The 24,349-nt window shown below is 40.2% G+C and overlaps 1 protein-coding gene across 2 annotated transcripts in view; it reads right to left on the bottom strand.

Moving 5' to 3' along the window:
* Positions 1-6,645: 6,645 nt before the first annotated feature.
* Positions 6,646-24,349, bottom strand: part of LOC148348250 (enhancer of polycomb homolog 1-like) — a 29,188-nt gene continuing 11,484 nt past the window's right edge. For both annotated transcript variants that reach the window (XM_088322213.1, XM_088322212.1), the window contains exons 2-14: positions 22,759-22,918; positions 22,174-22,319; positions 20,045-20,251; positions 19,811-19,959; positions 18,577-18,724; positions 17,889-18,032; positions 17,686-17,775; positions 17,412-17,554; positions 16,885-17,303; positions 12,082-12,314; positions 11,881-12,019; positions 10,497-10,860; positions 6,646-7,727 (exon numbers count right to left, since the gene is read on the bottom strand). In XM_088322213.1, the coding sequence (XP_088178339.1) occupies positions 7,655-7,727; positions 10,497-10,860; positions 11,881-12,019; positions 12,082-12,314; positions 16,885-17,303; positions 17,412-17,554; positions 17,686-17,775; positions 17,889-18,032; positions 18,577-18,724; positions 19,811-19,959; positions 20,045-20,251; positions 22,174-22,319; positions 22,759-22,858 (2,355 nt within the window). In that variant the 5' untranslated portion in view covers positions 22,859-22,918 and the 3' untranslated portion in view covers positions 6,646-7,654. The remainder of the gene's footprint in view (positions 7,728-10,496; positions 10,861-11,880; positions 12,020-12,081; positions 12,315-16,884; positions 17,304-17,411; positions 17,555-17,685; positions 17,776-17,888; positions 18,033-18,576; positions 18,725-19,810; positions 19,960-20,044; positions 20,252-22,173; positions 22,320-22,758; positions 22,919-24,349) is intronic.

The following is a 24,349-nucleotide window of genomic DNA, read 5'->3' on the forward strand; positions in this document are numbered from 1 at the left end:
TCGTTCTGTGTACATTGCTACACAGAATGACAATACAAGGAAATTATTATTATTATATTATTATTCCCTTTTTCAATCAGAACGAGAGTAAGAGGGAGAAAAAGAAAGAACAAAGTGATAGAAAGAGGCCAAAAAAAAGACACAGAAAGAGACAAGGAAAGAGTGACAAAACACAAGAGAGAAAGAAAAAGAGAAAAGTGAAAGAGAGAGAGAAACAATGAGCCAAATGAAGATATACAAGAGAAAGAACAAGAAAAATAAATGCAAAAAATAAAAAGAGAACTAAAGGAAGGGAGGAGGAGAATGTGACATAAAGGGAGAAAGAAAAAGAGAAAAACACAGAGAGAGAGAAGAAAAGAAAGAAATTAATAAAGAATGAGAGTTTAAAACGGAGAGAGAGAGAAATAGAAAGAGAAGGCAGAGAAAGAAAGAGAAAAAGAGAGAGAGAAAAGGGGAGAAAGGGATAAAGAGAGCAAAATCAAGGGAGAAAGAAAGAAAATGAAAGTAAGAGAAAAGGGAGAGGTAGAGAGAGGAGGGATAGAGGGGGTAAGAAAGAGAAAGAAATACAGCTACAGTTGCTTTGGGAATGGGGCCTAGCTTTGGCAAAATCCAGTGGACATATTTATAATTGCAGCTCATTTTTCTCTTGTGCTTCTCTCAGTATAACAGCTGTTGCCGTTTGTCGCTTGTAATAAAGCTTTTTTAAAAAGTCACGCCAGCCTCGGACACGCCCACCTAAAAATCCGCTTCTTCAGCCCTAAACTAGCCAACCATTAATCTTTCCTAAAATATGGAATTTTCCATTTTTAATAGATAAATAAAAATCATACAGCAAAAATAATTGAAATATAATTGAAATTGCAGAAAATTATATAACTAGAGTATCGATTATGATAAAATAGTGCTCTTGGGTGCTCATGGTGAAAGTGACTACTAAGTGATGTGTGTTGAGCGGCATACAAGTATCTTTGGGGGTCCGCCCCCAGGCAGCAGGACCACCATTCTTGAGTTTCCTGATCCGTGCATTAACATACCTGTCAACCTGTACGTTTTTGCCGTAGGAAGTACGTTCATTATGCATTTTAAGACGTGGATGACGTACAAGAAAATCTGTACGGAAAAACGCAAATTTGTCAATTATGGGTACCATCCAGTATACACCGACTATCACAAAACGGCAAATCAAACAAGTCAAACGAGTTCGCCGCGGTAGCCTCTATCTCGGTATCGTTTTTTTTCATTGCAAACAAAGCGAGCGGTTTGATGCTACTGTGTGCATGCCTCTGCCGCCTCGGATCTCATGTCGTAGTTGAGTAGTGAAAGGAAGTCCGTCTCTTTTTAGAGAACCGGCTTTTTCGGCTCAACTCATTAAAGAGAGCCGGCTCTCAAACGGCTCACTTGCTTTGATGCATTATATTACGAATGATTATGTTGTATAAAGAAGTTAAGAGAAAAAGAAAGTATAAAAGGAGAAAATGAAAAAAGACAGGTTTGTAGTTATCCCTTTAATCGGTATATTACCAACAATGATTTAATACAGAAAATGAATTCATAATTTGAATAAGGAAATTTATTATTCTACATAATTATATTTGCATGCATTGTTTTCCTTCTACAGTGAACGTCAAAGCTACTTAATTTTTGAACTTTTTTTATAATAAACCTCATTCATGTCGAGCAACTCAGTATTTCACAACAAAATGTTCATTAACAGTATATATAAGATAACGAAACACATGTACAATATAACATGTTAAACTACACAAATAAAGACGTTTGGAAAAAAAATATGGTGTAAGATTATTTTGTATTTTGTAAGGGGAAATACGAGTTTGTAAGGGCATGGAGCCGTGGAGCTTGACAGGTATGACATTAAAAAGACAAGGTACGGGAGCTTGAGCCACATGCCTCCAGCATCAAGTTTTGTGACTTCAATTTTCTTTAAAAAATGTGGATGCTAGCCTTTGAGTCCGGTATTTTATTTCGGATTTTCTATGGAAAAAGGAGAAAATCACCCCACTTTAATCAACGTTAACGTTTCTTCAACTACAGTATAGTACCTGGCTTTTTTCTGTTCGCTGCATCCTATGTTGGGCACCACCTGGTGGGGAGAAAATGTATTGCTACAAACCAAACTTATCTTGATTCTCGTTTCATTTCTGTTACGGTACTTTTAAATTGCTGGAATTTCTTGTTTCTCAGCAACAAGAAATCTGTAAAATGGCGAGGGGAAAAAAGGCTGCTCTCGTGTTTCTTCCTTTTTTCTGTATAACAAAGTCATGCCTGTAATGAATCAATCCTCCTCCAATGACACCAATATTTTCCTCCAGTGAAACAATATAACTATATAAACTTTAGTGGTTGAATGGCAGTGCAATGGCGCCATCAAGCGGTTTGAATGTACAATTTCCTGTAGGGAAAATACATTTACTTTTCTGCACAGTACTTACATAGTAATTAACAAAAAGGACATCGCGATATAGTACGTTTTCACAAGTTCGTCTGTGCCTTGCCATGATCATATTTTATTCTTACTTTTTTTTGTCTTTACTGAATTTTAATTAATGTGTGTGTCGATTAGGTTTTTTGGGTTGTTGTGTGAGGATAGAGGGGATTTTTTTTGTCTTAATATGCAATGACTCTTTCATATAGCTAATTGAGTGGCTATTTATTTCCTAAAAAGTGCTTTACAAATAAATTATATTGAATCATTATGCACCAGCAATGCAAAGGTAGTCTAGAGTTGCGATTTTCTCTTGAAATTTATCATTTTTGGGAAAATGTAAAGTTTTGTTTTGGATAATTTCAGTTTAGACAAAGCAGGAGTATCTTAACATTTGGGAAAGCGAATAAGATCAGGTAAGCAGAACATGCAAGAGCAGACTATTCAGCCTGGCATTCTTTGACGTCTTTAATAAATTCAACCTCAAGGAAAAGGTTTGTTGTGCTTGATTAGCGTCGCAACCTCGTAGCATTATCATTTGACAAACAGGGTCTCGTGAAAAAAGTGCCGCACTTATAACAGCTCCCTGTTGCTTCACCTTTTCACAGCGTTCATTGCCAGTTAGTTTGTCGTCGTCAGCATGTTTCATCTTGCAGTGCCGCTTGATATTATATTCTTTGAAGACAGCCAGTCTCTCGGCAAATTAGATGCATGTTTCGGATTTTGGTGAAATTTCCACTTGCCCTAGAAGCAGCGGCCCGCACCAACTCCATTTTTGATTTTCGGGCGGCATGTCGGAAATGGAGTGGACTAAATTTCTCACATAAAGTCAAGGTTGCCATAAGGCTATCATCATCATCACCAGGTGAAATAGAATTTTACTTAAATTAAAAAAAAACTATTTTATATGGCGTTCAACATTACTGGTAGTACACATTGTAATTTTATAACAGGGAGCGGGGCCAGTACAAATTTGATAACCGTCATTAACTGACCCCCAGACATGCTTGCCGTAAAGCAGGGGGGTCAAACTCATTTGAACTCGGGGGGCCACAGGATAGGACAAACATTCTGTCAGGGGCCGGACTAGTAGATTAAAGAGAAAGAAAAAGAGAGATAAAGAAATAAAAGAAAGAGGGAGGGAAAAGGAGAGAGGGCGGGACAAAAAGAAAAAGAGGGAGAGAGCGTGAGGAACAAAAGAGATAGAAAGTTGTGAGAGAGGGGGAAAAGAAAGGTAGAGGAGTAAAGAAATCCAAAGAGAAATAGAAAGACAGAAGGAGAGAAAAGAAAGCGCGAAGGGTAGGAAGAGAGAAAGAGGAGAGAGAGAAAAGGAAAAAATGAAGTTTGAGCAAAAGAGGTTAAAAGACACACAGAGAAAGAGACAAAGAACAACAAAGAGAAAAAGAGAGACAGAGAGTGAAAGAGACAGAGAGTGGGAGAAAAGGGGTGGAAAAGAAAGAGAGAAAGTACAGTGTCTTTGTTCAAGGCACCTGGCTTTGGCAACATCAAGTGGACATATTTAAAGCTACAGCTCGTTTTTCTCTTGCGCTTCTCTGAGTGTTGTCTCGCGGGCCGGATTCAATCCCTTAGCGGGCCTGATCTGGCCCCTCTTTGACACCTGTGCCATAAAGGGTTTACAAAATAGTTATTTTCAATTAGGCACAGAACGTGTAGTGCTCCTCCCTACAATCATGCATGTATGTTGCGAAATATTCCAGTCACCATAAATCTCGAAAAGTTAATGTATAAAGTAGACAGTTTGATTTCATATCTCCTGGGGCTTTGACATCACTGCATGAAAAGAACTAAAAACAATAGCATCATTATAGTAATTAGAAAAGGCATAGCGATTATTTCTGCTTTGATCAGTATCGCTGCGGACTGTTTCGTCAAAGTTGCGCGCTCTGATCATCTAAAGCTGTGTGGAGTAAACTTACTTGCCATCGTGTTTTCCTCTCTTACCATTGCCTCCTTTTAGGTATGCGATTGTGACGATTGCTTTCATGTTTTTCGCCACATTTCTTGAAGTTAATTTTGTTCAGATAGCTCCCCGTTAGCCTGGTCTGCCCAAGGCTTCGTTGTTTGGTCTAAATTAGCCCCGTTAGCAGTTGACTAGCTGGCTTGCTTGCCGTGCTCATTGTTTTTTCTCCCTGCCGAGTTTGTTTGTTGTAGTGGTAGTTTTTTTTGTTGTTCTGGCTGCCTACTACATGTTTCCACTCAGCCAGCCTATCATTTTTAAGACGAGCAGTTTCGGTTCGTCCTCCATAGCATCCAGCGAGCCTGCCGTTATCATTTGACATATTTACTGCTGGGCAATGTTCCCTGTAATTTTCCACGGGTCTGAGCGTTCACACAAAGTCGGTGAGCAACGCTTGAAACAACAGTGAGCCACCATAATCTCAAGTGTGGCAAGATAATTATCAAGCATGTCCAAAACTTGACATAAAGTTACATTTTGCTGAGGTTTCGGCAATGCAAAATTATTTTTCTCTTTTGAATGAATTGACTTTCTCACTATTGCAAAGGTTGTACGGCCTACAAATGTCAGTTGTTCTTACAATTATTTCACAAGATATCCATTTCTTTTTATTTCCTGATATATTTTGTCGCATAACATTTTTGGGGGCTTATTTAGTCAGTTGTAAGATACAGAACTGTACCTAATCACATTTTTTTAGTGGAAGTACAATGTTGGCAACAAGATTCACTTGATATACTTGGAATTTATTTGAATGCAACACAAACTTTTTTTCGGTGTTTTCTTCTTTTTTAAAAAAATCTCGTTATTTTTTTCCGAGCTGTTACTTTTTTCCTACATTTTTTTCTTTTTTCTGGCTTTTTCTCTAAATTTTTCCCTTTTTTTTTCTCAGCTTTTCACTACTTTTTCATTTTTGTGCACTGGCTAGATTTTCTTGTACGCTGAGAATGTGCGAGCAGTGCGCAAATGCGCGTGCGAGCAGTGCGCAAATGCGCACGCGCGCAGCTTAGAGGGAACACTGCAGCTGGGTTCATGTTTGCTGCTTTGGTAGTTTACTACTGCATGCTTTTAGTCAGCCAGGCTCCCATTTTACCGACATCAGTCCCGGTTGACATTTTTTAGCAGTCGGCTAACCTGCCGTGTCCTGGCTTGTTCAGCCCCAGTTAGCTGTTATTTTTAGCAGTCCACCCTATTTTGGCTCCTTGCCATTTGTTGTAACCATTGATGCAAACACAGCAACACAACGCCTTAGCATTCGCCACAAAAACATCCAAAACTTCTCAAAGTAATGGCTTGCTAGGGTGCTGGTGATCTTCACATAACGTCTTCAAAACACATTTTGGGAAAATAATTGTAATATAGTAATGACAATAACCTATGTAGATATTACGCAAACTATACGTACTATTTTACACTTCAATATGTTTTAAGATTTTGGTATCCTTTTAACAGCTTGATTCATCGGTGCACCAATGAGGACAACTCTGGACAGCTTTCTCCACTGTTAACAGTCGCTGGCCTGTTTTTGAGTCATGACAAAGTTGGATAATAGAAAAAAAATTGTTTAAAATTGTGGAGAAAAAAAAAGGAAATTGAGCCTAAGATCTTCAAGATAGAAGGTAAAAACAGCACTGCATTTTTCTATTGACACTGTAATCAAAGCAAATCAATGCCACAATTATCCTCAGCTTGTGTTCAATTATTGCTTCAAAATGATATTTTTCTTGAGGACTCCCGCAGTCAGCAACAGAAAGTACAAAGCTGTCCATTTATCTTAGTCTACGAGTTAAAAAAAAGTAATCGATTGCTCGTAAATTGCACCAGCAGAGATACAGAAAAAAAATCAATTTTACAAAGGGCAAGATTGCAAAATCAATAAATCTCACTTTTTAATCCTGCTGCTTTTCACTCACGAGAACGTCATCGCGTCGTAAATAATTACGTGTTTGTATCCTGGCAGGTGCAGAAACACAATGGGTCACTTGTGCACCCCAAACCTCTTGTTGCTTGGCAACCATCAGCCTCTTTCCCCATCACTTTAACACAACCCCCCACCCCCCACACACACACAAAAAAGTCAGAAATCATCGTTCACATTTAATGCCCTGGGCTTCCTTTTTTATTTGAGACTCATGTCACATTTTTTTTAACATCTTTTTTTCAGCCTCCAGGTAGAACAAGTAAACCTCAAGGACACATCTCGCCAGTCTAGCCGGCATTCAAGTTTAACCCCCCCTACCCGCCCGCTCTCCACACAAAGTGCACCCAACATTACTAAGTAATGTCGCCTTTGTGCCAAACTCTTCACAGAAGAGAAGACGTAAAAAATTCCCCAAAGGAAGGCACCCGAAAATACTTGTGGTTTTGTTGGCCTCAAAGCCACGTGGACAGAACAAAAAAGAGGAAAGGGGCGCGCTCCATTTCTTTTGCTCCCCCCTCTTGAAAATTGGAATGATGAATCGCATTCACTCGCCTCCCTTTTCGATGCGTCAGACAGACCATTTAAAAAAGCTTACAATCGAGTTGACCACAAGGACAAAAAATAGAAAAATAAATCTCGATACAAAACAAGTCGGTGGGATAATAAAAAAAACAAAAAAACAAAAAAAATCTGCGAAACACTGGGGCTTAGTTTCATGAAATCATGAAGGATGATTACCCAACCCAAATTACAAAAAGCAGCATCGTCGTTTAACAGAAACACACATAAAAACACAAAAATAGTGCTTTTGAACCAAGCAGCAAGGGCTTCAGGGAAGAGATTTCATCCCACGTTTTCAAAATTTCGCCGCCATTTTTTTTCTTTCCGACACGTCTCAGTGACGTTTCACAAGTACAACAGCACAGGAAGCAAACTAAAAAGTACAGTGTACAAATGATAAAAAAAAATCTTAAAAAACTGTAAACACAGCACAATAAATAGATCCAAAAGCAGCATCTCTCACCATGCACGTGATAAAACATCTCTATACAACTCGCACGCACAACTCCACTCTTTTTTTCTCCTCCAAGTGCAAAACATCACAAACGGACGGTGGTGTGTTCAAGTGCTATGTACAAACCAGTCCTCGCTGTACACGGACGCACAATGCAAAGAAAACAAAACGGACAAAACGTTCCCAAAAAGGACAACGTGGCAATCATCCTGGTCGTCCCTTTTTGACTCCTTCTCCAAAGCTACGATGCACAGCACCTAAAAACTCCCGAAAAATAAAATGTATATCATGCCTCCATTACGTGACTTCCATAGCCACTGTGTTGTCCACGATGCTGTTCAGTGATGATTTGTCGTCCTCGCGCTTCTCCCTGATAAAACAAACAAAAAAACACTTTATGAAAGGGTTCCCCCATGTTTTTCCATTTTAATTCAAGACATTTTCAAAAGCACATCCAATGATATGTGAGACCTATCTCACAACTATCCTGTATTACCAATTAAGAATACAACTCTGTACATCTGCTGCATGTTTTAACTCTGTAAAACAAAACAAAACTGAAGAGTGTGACTTTGTGTGGCTATATTAAACAGTTCAACAAATTAGTCAAAATATATACTTTAAATCACTAAAGCACAATGGATTATACCTACACTTTTCCCATCCCTAAAATTAATCTGACAACAAAAAGCAGGTTAGAGACCGACTGCATGTTAAATTCAGAAGTAATGCTGCATTTTCGAAAACGTGGAAATCTGGATTTCCTGACAGACACATTGCATTTATTGATCGATAGTAAAAAAAAAAAAAAAGTGAAAAAAAAATACGACCAACGTTCCATATTTTTGTTAATGTACTTATTAAACAGGTATTAGCTCTATCACACAGATAATACAGGAAAAGATTGAGACATTTAGCAAAAAAAATATCAGACTTGTAGACAAACTTTAGACCTTTTCAGTGCCTTAAATCGCGGTTATAAATTGTAACTTGTTTTTTTACGTTTTATGACTCAATAATCAAGAATAACCACATTTCTTGACTTTTAAAAAAATAATTTAACCCCTTACAAAGTCTGGCTTATAACAGCTGGATCTTGAAATGGGGGAAAAACCAATACCCTCTCTGCCCCCAAAACAAAATCAATAAAATAAAAGGGAAGTAGAGAGTGGCTCATTGAATGATAGTAAAATTGGGAATGTTGAGGGAAAAGAGACTTGAGACTGGTTCATTCATACCTGAATTTTCCGGGCTATAAGTGTGTACCAATGCCCACACATCCTTTTCATGAACAGGTTACTTTTAACTTAACCGAGAAGAAAAGAAAAATAATATGTATTGAATAATATTTAAGTTGTATGTTATTGTATAAAAAGTGATCATCTCATTTAACTTTGCTATATTGGAAACAAATATTTTGAATTTATAATTATCAGCATAAAACAAAATTAGACCTCTGCCTGAACAGTTGTCTTGCTGCAAGTCATCTGAAACTAAAAAGAGTGAGAAAAATAAGTTTGGCCAACATTCCAAGTACTGAAATTTCAAAAAGTCAAAGGGGAAAAAAGGCATGGCGGTGCTACTTGTCCGATTTTGTGGGCGGCTGATAAGTTCATTCTGTTTTCGCTATTGGAAAATGCAACAAATATTTCATAGGATGCCAGTTCCTTAATTCAACAATTATTGCGCATTGTTTGTTGTTTTGACATATTAGCGATGTTGGCTAATCAGTTTTTTGTAACCTTGAAGTTTGAAGAAAAAAAGAGGCAGGAACGGGGGAATACGTTTTTCTTATTTGAAGGCCCCTTTCCTCGTTACCTTTGACAAGTGTGAAACCCATTTATGTCTTCTCTCCTTATTTGTGTACCGGATTTTTCGCACTATAAGGCGCACCGGGTTATAGGGCGCACCCCGAAAAAAATAGTTTTTGGTCCTATATTTGACATACATAAGACACACCGGTTTCTGTGCGGAGTTTGTATGTTCTCCCCGTGCTTGCGTGAGTTTCCTCCGGGAACTCCGGTTTCCTCCCACATTCCAAAGACATGCATTTCAGGTGAATTGGCCGGTCCAAATTGTCCCTAGGTATGAATGAGCGAATGAGTTGTCTATCCCTGTGTGCCCTGCGATTGGCTGGCAACCAGTTCAGGGTGTCCCCTGCCCACTGCCCGATGATTGCTGGGATGGGCTCCAGCCCCCCCGCGACCCTACTGAGGATAAGCGGTACGGCTAATGAGATGAGATGAGAAGACACACCGGATTATAAGGCGCTACAATGGGAACGTCGACAAAACAGTCGGATAGTTCAGTCAAACTTATTACCCCGTTAACATTCCCAAAGCTTGCAAAGACGCAAATACGTGTCGAGAACACGTGCGGATGCGGTGTCCGTACGATGTCACTCAAATGCATCGTTCCATCATTCGGAAGGTTAAAGTCTTGGGATTCAAGAAATGCCAACCATTCCTTAGTTTCTATTTTCTTTTTCGCTCGCAACTTTGCTGTGCATATGACAATAAACACTTGGAATTGAGTTTAATTTAAAATAGACACTCCATTCCAACCATTATCTCCACCGCTTATCACAGAAACACCGAGTTCAGTCTGAAACAAGATACAGGGAAAATATATAGCCGGAGTAGCTCACCGAAGTCGTTGTGTTTAATAATAATGTGCAGCCATGGTCCTCTTATATCCGTGAGTGTAGTAAATCCAGGAAAATAAAATATTTACAAATACAGAAGAGTAAAAAAATGATTGACACATCTTTTTCGGCCAATTGCAGGCTTTGTTTTGCCGCTTAAGCCTATGCCAGCCTGTAAATGATAAAAAGGATCCGCCCCTTGACCTCCGAATAACTTTAGCCAATAGTGATCGATTTGAATGATGATTGACACATTGGTTAGCCAATGACACGCCGGTAAATAAATCCCAGCATACACCGCGGACTACTTGGCGTTCGGGGGAAAATCTAGTCGGCGGCTGCAAGTTAGTTGGAAGACTATTGATCCATAAATAAGGCGCACTGTATTATAAGGCGCATGGTCAGCTTTTGAAAAAAAAAATAAAGGCTTTTAGGTGCGCCTTATAGTGCGGAAAATACGGAACTTAAGTTTAAACTTAACAGTGGCGCCGTCACCTGGAGTTGATGTCTATGGCAGACGGCGTGGAGGCCACTTTGGGCTTCTGCAAATTGGCGGCCGCCGCCAATTTTAAAGCAGAAGGCGGCACGCCGGCCAGGGCACGGGGGAGGTGGCGGCCCGCCAGGTTGGTGGCCGAGGGCACGCTCAGGCAAATGTTGTTCCCGATGAGGACTTGAGCGCCGGCTGCAGGAGCGGCACTGGCTGGAGCGCAACCAAGCAGGCCTAGCGCTGCGTGGTTTCCCGGGGCGGCCGCCAGGGAGACCGGGACGGCCGTAGCTGTGGGGCCCAGCGGCTGCGAAAAAGTGGCGGCACCTCCAGCTTGGTGGCTTGGGTTTGACAAATGCAAACCTTTCAGGATGCCTGATGACAAGAAAAAAAAATACATTTGGAATATACCAATAACAATGTCCATTATTGACTGGCACTAGGGCTGCAACGAGTACGACTAGTCAACAAATATTGAAATTATTATCATCATTATTTTATTAATGTTAGCATTAAGTAGATTTTACGATATGGCAGATGATAAAAAAAAAATAAAAAAAAATAGTACAATGGAATACACATTTTCTTTTTTTGAACAGACTAGAGATTGGTACATAAATAAAACCAATAAGGCAAAGTGCTGTTCATTTTTTTAGGGCCAGGAAAATTAATTAAAATCAAGTCAACATTATTTATCTCTGTAAACCAGTGATTCTCAACTCGCTGAGCAGAAAAAAAGAGAAGCACTGCTGTAAAACAAGAACAGGCTAATTAGCAGCAGCATTAGAATATTAAATAGAAAAATACTATGGAGCATTTAGTGAAGTATATTCCTTTGACAACTACACAGTGTATAGCAAAAATATTTATGGATTTTCAATAGTTTAAAATCAAACGTTTTAACAATTAATGTTTGTTCTTCGGAATGTATGGATTTAATTTGTAATACGTTTGTCAGGCAGTCTGGCATAACGCTCAAACTCCCTTTTGATATAGGAAAATGTACGCTCACAAAATTTACAATGCCTGTAATCAAAACTGTACTGGCTTGAATGTTACTGAGGAGTCTGTTTCATTCAAATCTTGGTGCATCACCGGGACACTGCCACAATACACGAGGTCTGCTTTGCGAACTTTGCAAGAAGTATTTTTATTCGCCATATCCAGGAATATTGGTTCTAAACTTTGATATGCGAACTTGATATTTAAAACGGTATTTCTGTATGTTACCATCAAAACAGGGCGCGTGAGCGACTCATCAGAGATGCCTCAATCCGTAGAAAAATAGCGTCTTGTGACAGTCTTCAATGGAGTTCATTGACGACTATTTATATTACTGATTTTTATTGATAATGTCGACTAATGGTTGCAACCCTAACTGGCAATATAACAAACCTGCTCCCAGGACTCCATTGGCACCGCCGGCCAGAACCAGCTCCTCTTTGGACTTGAATGCCAGCAACTGGTCGGCCGTGACCAGGGCAGAGGCCGCAAATTGTGCGCTGGCCTGATCCAACGTCTTAGACACCAAAACCTGAACAGATCCAAATTAGAAAGGTGCCACGACCATGTGATCTTCTCATGCACCGAACACACCTGCCCGATGAACGGCGCGCTCCCGCTCAGGGAGTTATTGGCGCCGTGTTGGAAATGTTGGCGCTGCTGCTGCTCTTTAGGGCGAGGCTGCTGCTGCTGTTGTTGTTGTGTTGGTGGCTGTTGCTGCTCAGTTTTTTCTTGTTGATGCTGCAGATGTTGGCTCTGCTCCAGCTGCTGCTTCTGCATGACAGCCAGCTGCTCTGTGTGTTGCTGGTACTGCTCAGCCGTGAACGCTAGAGGTCAAAATGGGCAAGCTGCCATAAGTTTTTGAGGGACTTAATGGCGGATTTCCAATTTCAAGGTACATTTCCTTGCTTTAATCGAGAACTACAAAGCGGTAAAGGTCTACAAGATCACTGAGTTTTGTCAGTTTTTTGAACCTCCAATTTTGCTGCAGAAAGAAGGAGCAAATACAATTATATGGGTTTCAATCATTCCAGGGCTGCACTATCAACCAAATTCTAATCCATATTGCCATGTGACGTAGTGTGATTGCGTAATTGCAGGACACTGGATTTATAGTTCCATGTTTCTATTGTTTTCCTCCATAACTTATTTAACTGATGAAGTGTTTGGTCAACCAGAATTGACACAGTTAAACATCACTGTCCAAAGTTGTTGTATGTATTGTGGGTAGGCCTAAGACATGCGTCTTCTCAGAAAGGCCCGGCAGAAACCACATCACCAATTTGATAGTTCCATTATTATGGTCACGCGATGTTGGCACGAAAGTAAATTGAAGAATAAAAAAAATAAATAAAAAAAAAAGATAAAATGTAACAATCTTTTGAGTTCAAATGAATATAAATCTTATGCGTTCACAATTATAAGACTTTTGAAAATCAGATTCAAGACATTTTAATGCCAAACAGGCTTTTTTTTTAAATAATGAATTCAATACCTTTTATGAAATTCTAATCCATATTGCCATGTGACGTAGTGTGATTGCGTAACTGCAAGACACTGGATTTATTGTTCCATGTTTCTATTGTTTTCCTCCATAACTTATTTAACTGATGAAGTGTTTGGTCAACCAGAATTGACACAGTTCGGATTTTAACAACACCGGCCAACTTGAGGGAAGTTTAAGGCACTAGCCAATAAAGGCGAGCAGCACCCTTTGACATACACAGCCCTGTGTGAGAAGACAGCAACCTTAAAAAAGCTGCCAGGAGAGGGCGCTGTTTTCTTAAGGTTAAAGTAGTACGACTTAAAAAAACTCTATACAACTAGCTCAGAAAATGCACTTTTCTTTTAAAATCGAAAATCACTTAAAAATTGCAACACTGGTCTGAAAATTCGCTATTGGGTTTATGCCAAAACCGTGCAGCCCTAAATTTTAGAACACTGCAAAGTCATTCAAACACATGAATCAACAAATGAGTAACACAGACTATAACAGACTATTTCAGTGGTTGTGAGCAAAGACCATACTTGATAATTAAAACCAGTCGGCACAATAATCACTTTGAAATACCTTTAATAATTAAAATGATCGTTGAAATTTAACTTAAGGATGGACCGATATGGGTTGTTCAGGGCCGATATATTTGCTCTAAAACTCAAAATTAAAAAAATTTCATAATGCAAAAACATTTAAATTATAACTTCAAATAAGACTGAAAAACCCTTATGAAACATTTTATAGTAAATAAATTAGAATTTCAACACATGACTGATCTTTTGATTAAATCAAAGCATTAGCCTAAAGTCCCAAATGAAGGCGTACCCAAAGTAAATGGAATCCTGTTCTTGAACCGTGATGAGAATATGGATGGTTTTGGTATCTTTTTCAAGTTAGAACCTTAAAGTTTTGACCCAAACTGAAATAATTACTGCAAGTACTACTAACATTTAGTAATCAGAGCTGAAACACACAGAAAAAGGTTTGTATTCTCGCATGATTTTTTTGTAATTAAAGGCCTGCAGATAAGTGTAGAAATGGGTATCTTAGCTGGAAAACAGGGGCGATAATAGCTTATAGCCGTACCTGGTACCTTCTCAAAGTGGGCATTTGCAAATTTGTATTTTACTTTGGCCATTGTTTAGACACTGGGAAAGAGGTGTACATGTTTGACTTCTCTTTCCAGAAGTTATTCCATGATTGTGCACACTTGCTGTGATGATCTATGCATTATGATGGATATCAGTTTTACATTTACGCACGTTCGTTTTCGGATCTGAATCGAATACACCCCCTTGAAAATGGCATGAAATTATATTGGGAATTTCATTGGCTAACCAATGTATCAATCAACATTCAAATCTGTAACTACTGGCTGAAGATATTTGGAGCCACAGGATGGGATATCCGTTTTATCAAACAGGCTCGTATAGGCTAATGTTTAAAGTAGTACGACTTAAAAAAACGATCAAACCCGATCACCCGATGCGTGCGATCAAAGCGGCGCTGCCACGAGCGGCTGCCTTTTCCAGCAGCTGCCCAATTGTTTTATTGTCTGCTCCTATCTTCGGTGTTTTTTCTTCCCGTTTTGACAACTACACTATGGATTACTTCTATCCTATGGACATGGGTTTTAACGCACAAGAAATGCGTGTATTTCAACTCCTTGCCCTGAGGAATTCTCGTGCCGGCGTGATGAAGGGGCCCATGGTGGAAGAAAAGCCGAAGCTAGCGAAGCGGCTAGCGGCGTTATAAGTCTTCGGTACCATCCGTAATCATGGTAAATGCGAACTCACGACCAAATAAGATCATCGAGTGCTTTTTGAAAACATCGAAGCGCACAGGGAGCGCAGTTGCTGTGTTTTGCGGAAACGTGGCTCACGTTTAGCATTCCGGACGCTAACGTGTAGCCACCCGGAGCCACCTGGAGAAATCCGGCTTCAACGTCGCTAAACAGAGACATGAAAGCCGGGGGGAATCGGAGAGGAGGCGGACTTGCACGAGGTGGTGTATCCCTGGATTTTCACAAAGAAAAGATTTCCATCTGCCGCAGGAATGTCGAACTTTTGGACTGGCGTGACGTCATCCACTCCGCTACAAGCACCCTCGGGCATCATGTTAATCTGTTAATAAACAACGGGGTAGACTGCTGGAAGTGTGAATTTCCCTACGGGGATGAATAAAGTATCTATCTATCTATCTATCTCTATCTATGTGGGCCATGAAACCCTGCTATTTGCAGGGACTGGTGTCAATTAAAAGGTCAGAGGCTAACTACCATATTGGGTATCATTTTACGAGCCTGTCTTTAAAGGGTAGTTTGTAAGTGAAAGGTATGATTACTACAAGGAACAACCAATAAAGTTTTAGGCAGAATTTTTTTTTTTATGTTGGGATTATCCTGTGTTTTGGAGTAAATATTTTACACAGTCAGGTTCTCTGGACTGTCCTGATGAAACGAAAACATTTTTGCAGACATTCAACTCATTTGATGACAGCTAAGGGACCTAATTGGTGAGTTACGCAGACTTCAGAGTTTTTGGGTATATTGTTCCAGACTGATCCTGATGTTTCGATAATAAGTATATATTGAATCCCAAGAGTTTAAGATTTCCAACAATATGTGGCATGACATATTTTAGTGACTGGTGACATTGTAAAGACACGCATTTGTTTATAAACAGTTGGTGGGCCACCTGTGGGCCGTCAGAACGTTAAAGGGTTAAATTTTGCATTGAAATTTCAACAGAGCTCACGAATTGAAAGGTCTGGGCACTCCCGTTTAAGAGCGCTATTGACGAAATAATGCCATGGTAAAAGCTAATCACGCTGCCTTCCACTTAGCGTGCTTTTAATGCTCTCAATCACAAACACATACACACTTTATTAACCAACTTATGTTATGATTAGAGACAATAAATCAGTCTCCACCTGTAAATAATTCCCTAAAACAAGTTTACTACACTTTTTACACCATCTCTTGATCACAAACACGCTTTTCTACCAAGGACTTATTATACTAAAAAAAAAAAAAAATCAATATTTTCAGTGGTGTTGAATCACAGGCAAGTCGGGGGACTCAGAAGTTGGCAGAGCCGTTTACTCCGCTCAAACGTTTTTCTTCCTGCTTCAGTAGCTCTTCCCCAGGTCGCTTATCCAATTTAGAAGGCGCAGGGTGGGTAACGTCCAAGATAGATGGGGAAAGAAAGGGAGAGAGAGGCTTGGCTACGTCTGAGCCCGAGTAATCAGATACAGATAGTCAAATTCGTAAAAATTGGTGACGATAATTGGTCGACCTCTAATTTTTTGATCACAACTCAAAGGTGCTGTATGGGATTTGGAAATGTTCTACTAGCTGATACCATCTTCTGACTTGTGTAATTGCAGCCTCTGTCAAGATTCTCATATTGTGCGTGCAAGTATGTGCAGTTACGAGACGCGCTTGAAAAAAAAACTTCACAACACCTTTTTGGAGGCGGTTTGGGTTGGCGTTTGGACTGTAGTGGAAAGCGGCTTTTTCTTTAGATCACCATTTTCATGCCACTCTAACAAATATAAAAACACACAATGGACACGCGGACGAAGTCACTCTCCAGCCCCCTCTTCCAGCCTAATGTGTTCTGCCCCGAAAACAATGGCAGGTAGGCGCGGCAAATTTTTTTTTAAGGTCCTTTGAACTCTTAGCAATGTTAACAGATAATAGACAAAATATTCCACTTTCAACTTTTTAAGAACACCTCAAAAGATGCACCCTACTTATAAACTTTAATTTGGTTAGTTATCACCCTAAACCTAACCCTGACTTAAAACGCAAAGCAACAAGTGTGATGTCGGTCAAAAAATGATTTGGCAACACAGTTCAACAATTCCTAATGACGAAACGATTAAGACACACTCACTTTTGACAGGAGTAGCCGGACAGGTGCGGCTTGGCAGTAAAGATCCCCCAGGCAAGGTCCGAGTTAATCCAGAAACTCCCTGACGAAAATTCCCAAAACCTTTGAGAGAGGAAGCTCCGTGCTCTGAAAGTGTCCGTGGTCGGAAATGCCTCCAGCGACACGATCTGATGTTCAAAAGAATCCGGCTTAAGTCCACCGCCAAACTGGATGACGGCGAGGATGGCAATGTGGCAGCGGAGGAAGAAGGGACGCTAAATGGGGGGGAAGAGCCGGCAGGGTCCGAGGTATTGAGTTCTGAGGTACTGCAGTTGCTGAGCAGAGAGCTTGAAAAAGACGAGGCCAGCGAGTCAGGTTGCCGATCGGAGTCCACGTATTGACAAACCTCGTCGAGGTCGGCGTGTGCCCGGTCCAGCAAGGACCTGAAAACAGATTTTATTCTGAGTGTGGGTAGGGTTGCTAACAATCAAAGCCAAATCATGTACATGCCTGTTTGCTTTATACTGATCAAGAAAAGAAACAAGTTTCACCTGCCGCCTCTGCCCATGCGACGCCGAGCCAGACCGACACATCTCCGCGGCCGATTTAGCGAGGTCAGACAGTAACGGAAGCGAGGGTGGCCGAGCCCCCCCTCCAGCGGGCTCACCCACGGCCATCTTTGGAGAGGAATAGACTACCAGGGGGTAAAAAGAAAAGTCAAAATAATCACACGAAGTACTCTTTTTCAGAGTGCAGACTAATGATTGCGTTTTGAATATAGAAGCGCTGCCAAGAAAAAAAAAAAAAAAAAAAAAAAGCACTCACAGCGTAGTAATGACAGCCGGCCTTCCTCCTGAATGCGTAACAGCCATCTGGGTCGTGCTCCTCCTCTGAGTCTGAAGAACCTGAATGAATCTGAAAGGGACCAAAATAAAGCTTAGAGGGCTCAAGGTTGGGGGTCTCTTGTATAACGAAGATTATTATTGATACCACCCTACAAACACACAGAAATTAAATACATATCTTACCTGTGCGAAGGGCTCATCATCAGAGCTGGGAAAGTCATACTGGTTGAGGTCCTTGGGATTAAATACTGAAAGTCCAGCCAAGCGAGGCTGGATCTTAGGCTTCTTTTCGTATTTCCTTTTAGTTCGCACAACCTCTGTTTTTTCCTGTGGAAGCCAAATAAAGATAAATTGTGTGTGTGTTGGGGTGAATGTTTACACTGCATCGCAAGATAAAAGGAGAGAACCCACATAAAATTGTTGATGGCAACACGTGCCAGATGCTGCCGCCAACCAGCCAGATGGCGGGCCCGCCCCCTGCCCTGAGCCACCCGTGCCACTTCTCACCCCTATATTCCCCCTCAGGGACCATATCTCTCCTCCCCTTCCCGAGGGAACACATTCAAGCAAGTATTAGTCAGATCTGTCTTGTCCATTAAGAGAATAAGCCAATCAACAAAAACACGGGGGGAAAAAAGGAAAGGATTTGTAGAACAAAAGGGACAAGTCTGGGCTTAAGGAGGGGGGTGAATTCCCGCTAATTAAGTTTTTATGACGACCGATACCATTAACAAAAAAGCTGTGTGACGAGGTGTAGCGAAACTAAAACGCGATCCAAGTCGGAGCAAACATTTTGGGTAAAAATAAAGTACCTATTGACTATCTGGCAAAAATCCAAACAAAAATGGGCAAATGTGGAAGGTTGTGTCACCTTCTTGTAGTCCTTCATGTCCAGATGGTCCTGGTGTCTGTACTGGTTGGCACTGGGAATTATGGGAATGGTGTAGATGGGCTTCACCAGAGCCTGCTGGGCCAGCGCCTCCGCCATTACCTCACTGCCATAGTCCGGCATGGTGTTTCTGTTTGAAGAAATAATAATAATAAAAAAATAAATAAAAAATAAAAAATAAAAAAAAATCAAGGACTTTCAGGATTGGTTCAATCAGTGAAACATATCACTTTTTTTCTCTTCTGGAGAATGCATGCTTGTGCAATGGGAAGCCGGACAGGGAGAACAAGCGGAAATTGAAATGTCACTACAAATCAAAGGGGAGTCCTCCAATTTGCGCTCATGCTGACAGCGACTTTCACAGGAAATTTGTTCTCTCCAGGAATCACGTTGAGATGGATAATAAAGGTTCCACTTTGAAAACAAGGAATAAAAATTAGGAAATATAAATGAAGGGGAGCAGTTTTTCAGCAATATGATGGGAGGTCTTTCCAATATGCAGTTTGGTATGCTGGGTGCACGGCAGCATGTCTTTCCCATAGAAATTTGTGACCCCGGTAGGGTGAATAGTCTAGGGGGGTCCGTGGGCAATTTAAAATAAAACACATCCACCAGGTGCATTGTGAGTGATGATCAAAAAGGATAGTTGCTGACTGACCAAAATTCCTTCTGAGAGTTATGTAGACAAATGAGCACCAAAGCGTTTGCGATTTTTTATACAATGTCAAATCTAAAAAAATAGTTTGATCCAACTTCAAATTAATATTTATATATTAAGAAAGTTTCTTAATACAAGTTTATGAGACTCTGGCGTGTCTATGTACAAAAAACATCAGTAGCAGACAGGAGAACCCTACATAGTTATCAAAACAGACGAGAAAATCATGGGCTGCTATCGGTCAGTCTTGAAGACATTGCACACTTCTCACAACCCGGCCACCTCTTTGAACTGCTGCCCCCTGGCAGGTGCTAATGGTCACTTAAAATTAAGACTAACATGCACGGAGACAGTTCCTACCCCAAAGCCATCACAGCCTAAAAAAAGACAATACTATACTGCACTAGCCTGTTCACAGCACACAGCTTTCAATATATTACATGCGGATCTTTGAGTGCCACATCTAATCTCGTATACCACGTTTCAATACGTTGTAATCAATGACAATAAAGACAATGCCATGTGGGCAGGGCTAGAAATGACTCAAAGAGCTCTCACCTCTTTTCCACAATCTCCAAAGTGAGGTGCAGCATTTCCCTTTTACTTTTCTCCCTCCGTTTGATCATCTCCAGGATGGTGACAGCACGGCTAAGGTCCCGGCGGAGTTTCAGCATCTTCTCGTAAGATGCTTCGTCGTTTTTTCGGTTCTGGAAACACACACAGTTTTGTTATTAAAAAAAAAAAAAAATCATCCTAGCTACGATTAACCCAGAATCTACTCGCAACGACAACCTTTCGGGTCTGCATCTTCTCGGTTCTTCTGCGGAAGGCCACATAAGGGTCACTGGTGCTGGAGCCGTCTTTCTTTTCTTGCTTGATGTTGGAGACAAACGTTCCAAACTTGGACACTTTCCTCTTGCGGCTCCAGTAGTCGAAAACTTCCTTGATAAGGTCGTCGTCTTCTTTCAGCAGCAGCTTGGCTTCCGGGAGGCTCACAAACTGCAAAAGCATTTTTTCAAGTTCTAAATAGTCTCGATGAACCAGTTGATCCGAAAACAAAGAATTGCTGCCAAAAGTTGAAGCTTTAAATGGAGTAAAAAAGTGTTGCAACAGTTTTCAAATGTCCACATTTGCTTGATCCAGGGGTGTGCAAACTACAGCCAATTGGCCACATGGAAGCCATGAGGTTTTTTTTATACCTGGCCCGCTTAACAAAATAGTAAAAATCTTAAATACAATAATAAAATCCTTTATACACTTGTTATATACATATTGTTTAATAATATCATCTATAATAAATATTTCCATATTCTCTTGTATATGAACCTATGTAATCATATTGAGATTATTCATGAGGTGGTTGGTATATGCAAGTACAGAGGAGTTCTAGTTGTTGAGACACAATAAAAAAGTCAAAGGGGTAGGATTAAATAAGCATATGCTTCTTCCCAACTCCTTTTTAAACATGTCACGTTAATATTGTTTGTTTTGTAGTTTTTTTTCTCCTCATGTTCTAAATAAGATTTTCATTCATTCACTTGTTCATAAAATCTACACGAAAAAAAGCTGTTTTAGTGTCATTCTTGTACCAAGTGTCCCTTTGTGTGTCGCCCCGCCATAAAACATTTTTTTCACGAGGAAGAAATATGTACCGATCTCAAGGCCTATATTAAAACCGCTGGCTAAATAAATGCTTTGTGTTTTAGACCACCATAGTGTGTTGATTGCTCCTAACACAGAAGAAAATGGAAACAGAGCAGCCTCCATGAGAGAATTAAGGATTAATAAATCGAACAGGGCTGCACGATTAACTGCAATCTAATCCATACCGCGATATGACATAGTGCAACCATGTAACCGCAAAACACTGCATTTTTTAAAGGATTTATAGCTCCAGTTTGTCATTCGAGTGATTGAGTGTTTGGCCAACAATAATTCTCAAATGTCGGGGTTAAACAGCGCCGGCCAATCAGAAGCAGGTTTTAATGGCACCAGCCAATGAAGGCGGGGCATTGTTTGCAAGACGTGTGTGCACGACTGATAGGCTGCTGTAAGCACTCAGTCAAGCAGCCGAGCGCACTACTGGCCACCAAAACAAACACGCCAACTCATATCTTTAGCTGCTCGTTACATTAAAAATGATGGGATCAATTAAATCAGACTCTGGGGAAAGTCAGAAGAGCGCAAAGAAAAGCTGACTACAAGCGGATGCTCCCAGGATTTTTATCATGTCTGGAAATTGGCCAAGGCGGCGTCAGAAGTGAAAGCTAACAGCTAGGCTAACAACTCTTAAGCCTACACTTGTCCCCAACGACAGATCATTCACCCATGAAATGGAGCTACTACTTGTGGAAACCCGCTTAATTTGTGATTCTTGTATTTTAACCATTACAGAGAAACTGAAAGGAGTAGCCTTCCAATTTTGTGGTACTCAAGAATCATGACAAAAACCATGTATTCAACTGCAATTCTGTTTTGATTTGTAGATCTATAGGTGTTAAATTGTTGCAGTTGTATACTCTCAATATCTATGGTCGTCAATCTTGAGGTAAGTTTGCATGTCACTATGTTTAAGGTCAGCAAAACACAAAACTAACATAGAAACGCACTTTTCTTCTAAAATCAAAAATCGCATCAAAATTGCATTATAGGTCTGAAAAATCGCAATTCCCTGCCCCCACCCCCCTAAAATCGGGTCGTGCTTAAAAATGACCCAACCAATATAATAAAATATGTATATCTACTTATAAATGCAAAGGAAAAGAAAAAAAGGGAAAGGTTTATGGTACTCGGGGTATTGAATTTAAGACGATTGATAGACACAAAAAAAATCTAATAGATTAGCCTATCTTTTTCCTTCTGCAGCCCTCCACTCAAAAATGTGCCCACGCCTGGCACAACCTGAAACGAACAGCGTTTACCTGTTGCCCACTGCCTTTCTCCAGGCGATCAATCATATCTTCAAACTGCAGTGCCGTGATTTCCATCTTCTTCTTTAGCTTATTCACAAACGTCTCATCCCCTGAATCCAAGTCGTAGTCCGGTTGCTCCGTATCCAAACCGAAAGCTAAGAGGAGACGGTTAGGTTAGTGCAGGGGTTGGCAACTCAAATAATCTAAAGAGCCAGAAGAGGAAAAAGATATGTATAGAGCGACAAAAAAATAAATTGAAGGAAAAATGGGGTCCATACATAAAGGTTAGTAATTTCATATCTAGTCAAATATCTTAAAAGCATTGGAAATCATTAAGAATTTATAGGATCCAGCACACCAGTCCTCGAGGGACCCCAACAGGCAGACAAACCAGAGGGACCCCACATCTGTGCTCCATTACCCGTACCTGACTCATCAGGAACCCACTATTTAAAGAGTGTGCCAACAGCAAGTTATCCGATCATTGGTGGGCCTTCTCTGCCTTAATTTACATTTCGATCTATTCCAAACTTCCTGAACTTAACCAGACGCAAGAATTTTCTGACTGTGTTTTATTACTTGATTTCAACTCACGCTGTATGTGAATAAGCTGCTTTGGCATTTTGAACTCCCCGGGGTAGAGGGACTCGTAGTGCGTGATGTTGCGCTCGGCCTCAGGCACAGGGATGACCATATTGTCCCGCTTCTCGCCATACACCTGCTGCGCCGAAATGGCCCGCTGGAGATGGTGCTCCTGTTGTGGACAAGGCGTCAATAATTCTGTCAGTATGCGGGGGACACCACGTCAAAGCTGGATGGCAATTACTCAAAAGTGAAACACTTCAAAAGACAATGAGATGAGTAACTACGGTACAATTTCAACATTTAACATGCACAGTGCAAAAATTGAGGGGATGGGACCTGGATAAGCTTCAGCTTTTACCTAGACCCTTTTTCCGTTTCAATTGTATTGTGAAATTTTAAATTTATTACAGCCTTGCATCTCAACAAATGGAGGAATAAATAAAATGTCAACTAATTAATTGGTTGCTGTTTGAGGACTTTTCAATCGACCCATTTAATGCTTCCCAAAAAAAAAAAAAAAAAAAAAAAGTTATTTTAGTTAGACAGAGCATTACGCAAATACTTACTGAATAAATACTAAACACCATAAGAAACTGCTTGAATAGAAAATAAAAGTAGGGACTTCAAATTATAACAAATACGAAAAATCAAAGCCACACACTTAACTTTTGAATTTGAGTTCAATTTGAGGTTCTTCTTTCAACGGGTACGACGCAACAGATGGCTGGAGCAGTTACGGCTTGTTTTCGCAACTATTTTAGCAGACCTCCCACTCGTTTTAACATGTTCCAGCATTTCCGCAGCCACATTTGCTTGGCTCCGGGCGATTTGGGTCAGTGCAAAACGACCTCACAGAAACTTGGTCATCTTTGGCGATGAGTGAATCATTTACAGCATCATTGTGCTCCTCTTTACCACTTTCGACCAGGGCTGCATGATTAACTAAAATCTAATCGATATTGCAATGTAACTCAGTAGGCAGCTGCTATCAAAATAGCTTTCTTATCCTAAAAAGAGACACCCTCCAATTTCATTGAACTTTTGTAGAATGACAATAAAGACCATCTATTTAACTGCAATTGTTTTTATTTGTAGATATATAACTTCAAAATTCCAATACAGGTCTGACAAAAATGGCCATTTGGTTTTTACCCCAAAACCGTGAAGCCCTACTTTCCCAAAAAATTAAAGGACAAACGCAAGCAAAAGACAAATGATCGATATTATGAGACAACCTCAAATCAAATTACTATAAACCTGCTCCATTAAAAAGACAAAATTAAAGCCTATGAACAAAATGATATTTGAACACAAGCAGAGTCCAACAGAGAAAAAACTAATGCATTTGCAAAGTACTGCGTGTTCTTCCTAAGCAGAAGAAACCTGATGAATAGAAAACACAGGTTGCCAAAGCAACTGACGTTCAGCCTCCCTTTAAAGGTGTATCCGGATTGTACAGAATATTCAAGCAACTGGTTGTGTTAAAAGAGAATTTTAAATAAAAATAAATAAATGATGCGTTCCTGCATATTTAACAACCGAAAATGTGGTCAGTCAAGTCCACTCCTACGTTCCACTGACCCCACAGAGGATATAGGTC

The sequence above is a fragment of the Urocampus carinirostris genome, chromosome 18 (assembly GCF_059441175.1).
Source record: "Urocampus carinirostris isolate Australia breed hairy pipefish chromosome 18, RoL_Ucar_1.0, whole genome shotgun sequence".
Lineage (NCBI taxonomy): Eukaryota > Metazoa > Chordata > Actinopteri > Syngnathiformes > Syngnathidae > Urocampus > Urocampus carinirostris.